The sequence below is a fragment of the Bufo gargarizans genome, chromosome 4 (assembly GCF_014858855.1).
Source record: "Bufo gargarizans isolate SCDJY-AF-19 chromosome 4, ASM1485885v1, whole genome shotgun sequence".
NCBI lineage: Eukaryota > Metazoa > Chordata > Amphibia > Anura > Bufonidae > Bufo > Bufo gargarizans.
This window is the reverse complement of record NC_058083.1, coordinates 158,024,062-158,028,245: the sequence shown is the minus strand read 5'-3', so window position 1 is coordinate 158,028,245 and position 4,184 is coordinate 158,024,062. Positions and strand designations below refer to the sequence as shown.

At 50.3% G+C, this 4,184-nt stretch overlaps 1 protein-coding gene across 1 annotated transcript; it reads right to left on the bottom strand.

Annotated features, from left to right (window-relative positions):
• Positions 1 to 2,940: 2,940 nt before the first annotated feature.
• Positions 2,941 to 3,594, bottom strand: C4H3orf80 (chromosome 4 C3orf80 homolog). The gene has a single exon (XM_044288600.1). It carries the CDS (start codon positions 3,592 to 3,594, stop codon positions 3,025 to 3,027), a length of 570 nt encoding a protein of 189 aa, XP_044144535.1. The 3' UTR covers positions 2,941 to 3,024.
• Between the last annotated feature and the right edge of the window lie 590 nt (positions 3,595 to 4,184).

The window sequence follows — 4,184 nt, the reverse complement described above, 5'->3', positions numbered from 1 at the left end:
CGCCCAGGCTGAACAATCCCCTTAGCTCACTGTATGGGTACCTTCATTGCGCACTGTTTTCCCTCATTTGATTGCATAAGAACGAACCAACCCCTTAAAGGAAAACTGCAGTCAACAATGAAAAAGCAGCTATAGCTGATTTTGTGTGCACCCCAATCTGCACGCTATAAAGGCTGTGCTGTCCCTACGTTTGCTGGTACAGTATGGTTCCTACATTGTAGAAGCCAGTGGCTGTGATCTTTATGACACATTTTCCCCTAACATTAGGTATGTGTCAGACTCCACCCTCTTATTTCCCTACATGGGAATAAACAGTCATGTGACAACTTAGCTCCACCCAGTATAGGAAAGATTTAGAAAAACAGTAGTCAGTAACTATTCATTATGCGACCTGAATCGGGGAACAAGTAAAGTATTTATCCACGACTTTTAGACCCTCTCATCACTGGCCCCCCACAAGTGTGCCATGGTAACATTAAGCGATGACTGAAGTTTTCCTTTAAGTGACTGAATACATGGAGGCAGGCACCAACCTGCTTCCACATACATCTGAATTTCCAAGACAATATGTACTGTACTTCTCCCAGCAATTACAGCCCACATCAACCCTTACAGTGCAATGACGTCAAATCTCCCGAGCCCACGAAACATTCTGGATTCTAATGTGCGGCTATGGGTACATCCGAAATGTGTCACCGCAGATAGTCAGGCACCTGACAAAAGTCTATGGCTTATAGGTTTTTCTTTTCTTGAAGTACAGAACGTCAGTTAAAGGCACCAAGGAGTTTACCATCATATACCCATGAGCAGATGACTACGGTGGTAAACGTTCCCTAGGTGCCCCACTCCGTGTTCTCAGAGTGCCTTATTGCCTGCAGGAGTGAGAAGTGATTAAAGCATACATTAAACAGAAGAACCTATCTCTCAGGCACTTGCGATATAATAACTCAGACAGAGGAAGATGTAATGCGATGTAGTGGAATCCATCGTTTCATGTCCAGTGCTCTGTCCCATTCCAGGGGGTTCTAGTAAATTGATATCTAGGAGTTTATTGATTATCCTGTAGAGGACGAAACCGTTTTCTACTGACAAAGGCTTCTGCCAGAGACTGGTATTGCTGAGGACTGCATCCAGCAGAGGATGGGGCAACACCAGCAAATCCTCAAACTTTAAGAAGTAAAAAAAGCCCTCTAATACTCCAGTATACCAACCTATTCTAAATGCCGGCATATAGGGGCAGCCTGGTTTTTGGAAAGCCAACAAAATAATTTGCATTTCAGATGATGGATGAATGAACAGGTCAAGAGCAGAGATAATTCATTAGCTGCCAAGAGAAACCTGCAATCAGGAGACTGGAGAGGTATTTAAATCCTAGCGAGCGGTGCACATGAGGCGGTTAATGCAGCCCTAGAGAGGGTCTATGCAGTCCTGTGCAGGGAGAGCGGATCACACAGGCAGGACATTAGCACTGCAGCATGTACAAGAGGATGGAGCAAGCGCAATGAGAAGCTAATGATGTTCAGGCCTCTCCTTCAAGTCCTAATTCTATATTACATTGGATTTTAGTGGAATTATCTCTGATATTTCTTGGATGGTTTTTAAATAAAATCTAAGATCCCAGTATTAGCATATACTGCAGAGTAGTCCCAGATCAGTGAACCCAATGTGAACTGCTACAGTTACTGATACTTGGGACATGATCCATCAGGCAGAGGGATGAAGTGCATGCTGCTAGAGATGTGCATCTGACCACAGCCATGATACCGGCTCTCTAAGACATCTCAGCCTGGTTAATGTGCCAGAGGTGAGGGCAGATGGCTAATGAGCCAGAGGTGAGGGCAGATGGCTAATGTGCCAGAGGTGAGGGCAGATGGCTTATGTGCCAGAGGTGAGGGCAGATGGTTGTGTCAAAGGTGAGGGCACATGGTTAACATGCGAGAGGTGAGGGCAGATGGTTATGTGCCAGAGGTGAGGGCAGATGGTTAACATGCCAGAGGTGAGGGCAGATGTTTAATATTCCAGAGGTGAGGGCAGATGGTTATGTGCCAGAGGTGAGGGCAGATGGTTAACGTGCCAGAGGTGAGGGCAGATGGTTATGTGCCAGTTGTGAGGGCAGATGTTTAATATGCCAGAGGTGAGGGCAGATGGTTAACATGCCAGAGGTGAGGGCAGATGGTTAACATGCCAGAGGTGAGGGCAGATGGTTAACATGCCAGAGGTGAGGGCAGATGGTTATGTGCCAGAGGTGAGGGCAGATGATTATGTGCCAGAGGTGAGGGCAGATGGTTAATATGCCAGAGGTGAGGGCAGATGATTATGTGCCAGAGGTGAGGGCAGATGATTATGTGCCAGAGGTGAGGGCAGATTACAGAAACTCACCGGTTCCTGCATCCTGACCAGGTTACAGTACCCGGGAGCACTGCAGGACACTGAGCAAATGAAGAAGACAACCTACATACAATGACTGCATGATGACAATCAGATGGACGGCTTTACACATTCAGCTTCTCATCCCAACCAGACCAATTTTTTCCATAAAATGACATTCTAGAAGAAAGGACCATCCTGACGGCCAGTTCAAGACATTTGATGAGAACAGGAACAATAAATATCTATCCCCATAGTGGGGATTCCTAATCTAACCCCCTATAGACACACTGGGATCCATAGGGATCAGACCAGAATCCCTTTCCTGATTCCCATTGTCACATAAATTCATTCCTCTAGCCATTTCTGGTCAGGCTGGAAGGCAGGAGTAACCCAAGGTGGACAGCCATTACACAATGCTATATGGACACAAGCCAATGACAGCAGTAGGGATCTGGTTTGTTGTAGATCACAGCAGGGATTGCCCCAGTCAGTCTAATCATTTGGTTTCCCCCGTCCACCAGTTAAGGATAAAGGGGGTGATGCCACTCTCCAGTTTATTAAGAAGGGGGCAACCCCACTGCCCCCCATCCTGCTGAGAATAATGGGGCAGTGCTTCCCATTGCCCAGCACATCATGGGACCCCCAGTCTGGTATTCAATGTGAATAGGGGGGCAGTGCCCCAGAGCCTCCATCCTCCGCCGCCGGGATCGGGGACACGGGCAGGATCACCTGGCCGGGTCTCATGGACTCCTCGTAGGTGGGCAGGTACTTGACCTCCTCGTAGCTGGGCAGCTGCAGGAGCACCGGCGAGGAGATGATGCGCAGCTCGTGCTCGGAAAGGTGCCGGACACTGTCTATGAGGGAGTCCTGGGAGCTGGTCTCGTTGAGCAGCCCGGGGCCCCCGGTGCTCCGCTGCTGGGGCCGGGTGTACCTGCGGGGGCTGGGGCAGATCATGCGCTGCAGGAAGTAACCGATGGCGAACAGCACCAGCAGGATGAGCAGCCCGGAGAGCTTCCTGACGAACCAGCCCACGTTGTCCAGGAAAGTGTGGAAGGGCAGCTGGCAGCACTTGATCTCCGTGTGGCTGACGTTCCCGAACACGCAGCAGCCTTCCCGGTCCCCGCACAGCAGATCCCCGCAGCTCCAGCCCGCCTGCGACTCGTGCAGCAGCAGCAGCAGCGCCGTGATGAGGGAGCCCTCCGGGGAGCAGCAGCACTGCACCATCCTGAGCGGCGGGCACACTGCAGCAGCAGCAGCCTCACATCCTCAGCGGACTGGGGAGGGCTGGAGAGCTCTGCTGTGCATCATGAGGAGGGGAGTCCCTCCTTAGGGTTCCTCGTCCCAGTGACCTTGGACTCAGACAACTTGATCATCTTCTGAGTGCTGGTCTGCAGAGCAGCTCCAATTAGCCGAGCATCATCATCAGGGCAGGCACAGCACATCAGATGGCATCACCCATGTAGTGCAAGTCCTGGGGGTGCTGATAGTGGACATGCTAGCAGCAGGGAAAGTTTTCTACCCAGCATCTGCACCTGACCATTACTGGTATATGCAGGTCCCCTCAGATCATCAGTGCAGGTTCCAAGCCTATGGGCAGGTGTGTATGGTGCAGACAGTGCAGGGACATTTCATCATAGGCTGATGGTCTATTACCAGCTGCTGTCTGTGATGTAGACAGTGGAAGGGAATCTACTCTGGTGACAACCCCTGCAGAGCATCTCATGCAGCCTGATTTCTGTTGTAATGGCTGGGGATAGACCAAAGCCTCCCATACTTTATGACACTGATGGAAGAGAATAGACATTAGTATAGGC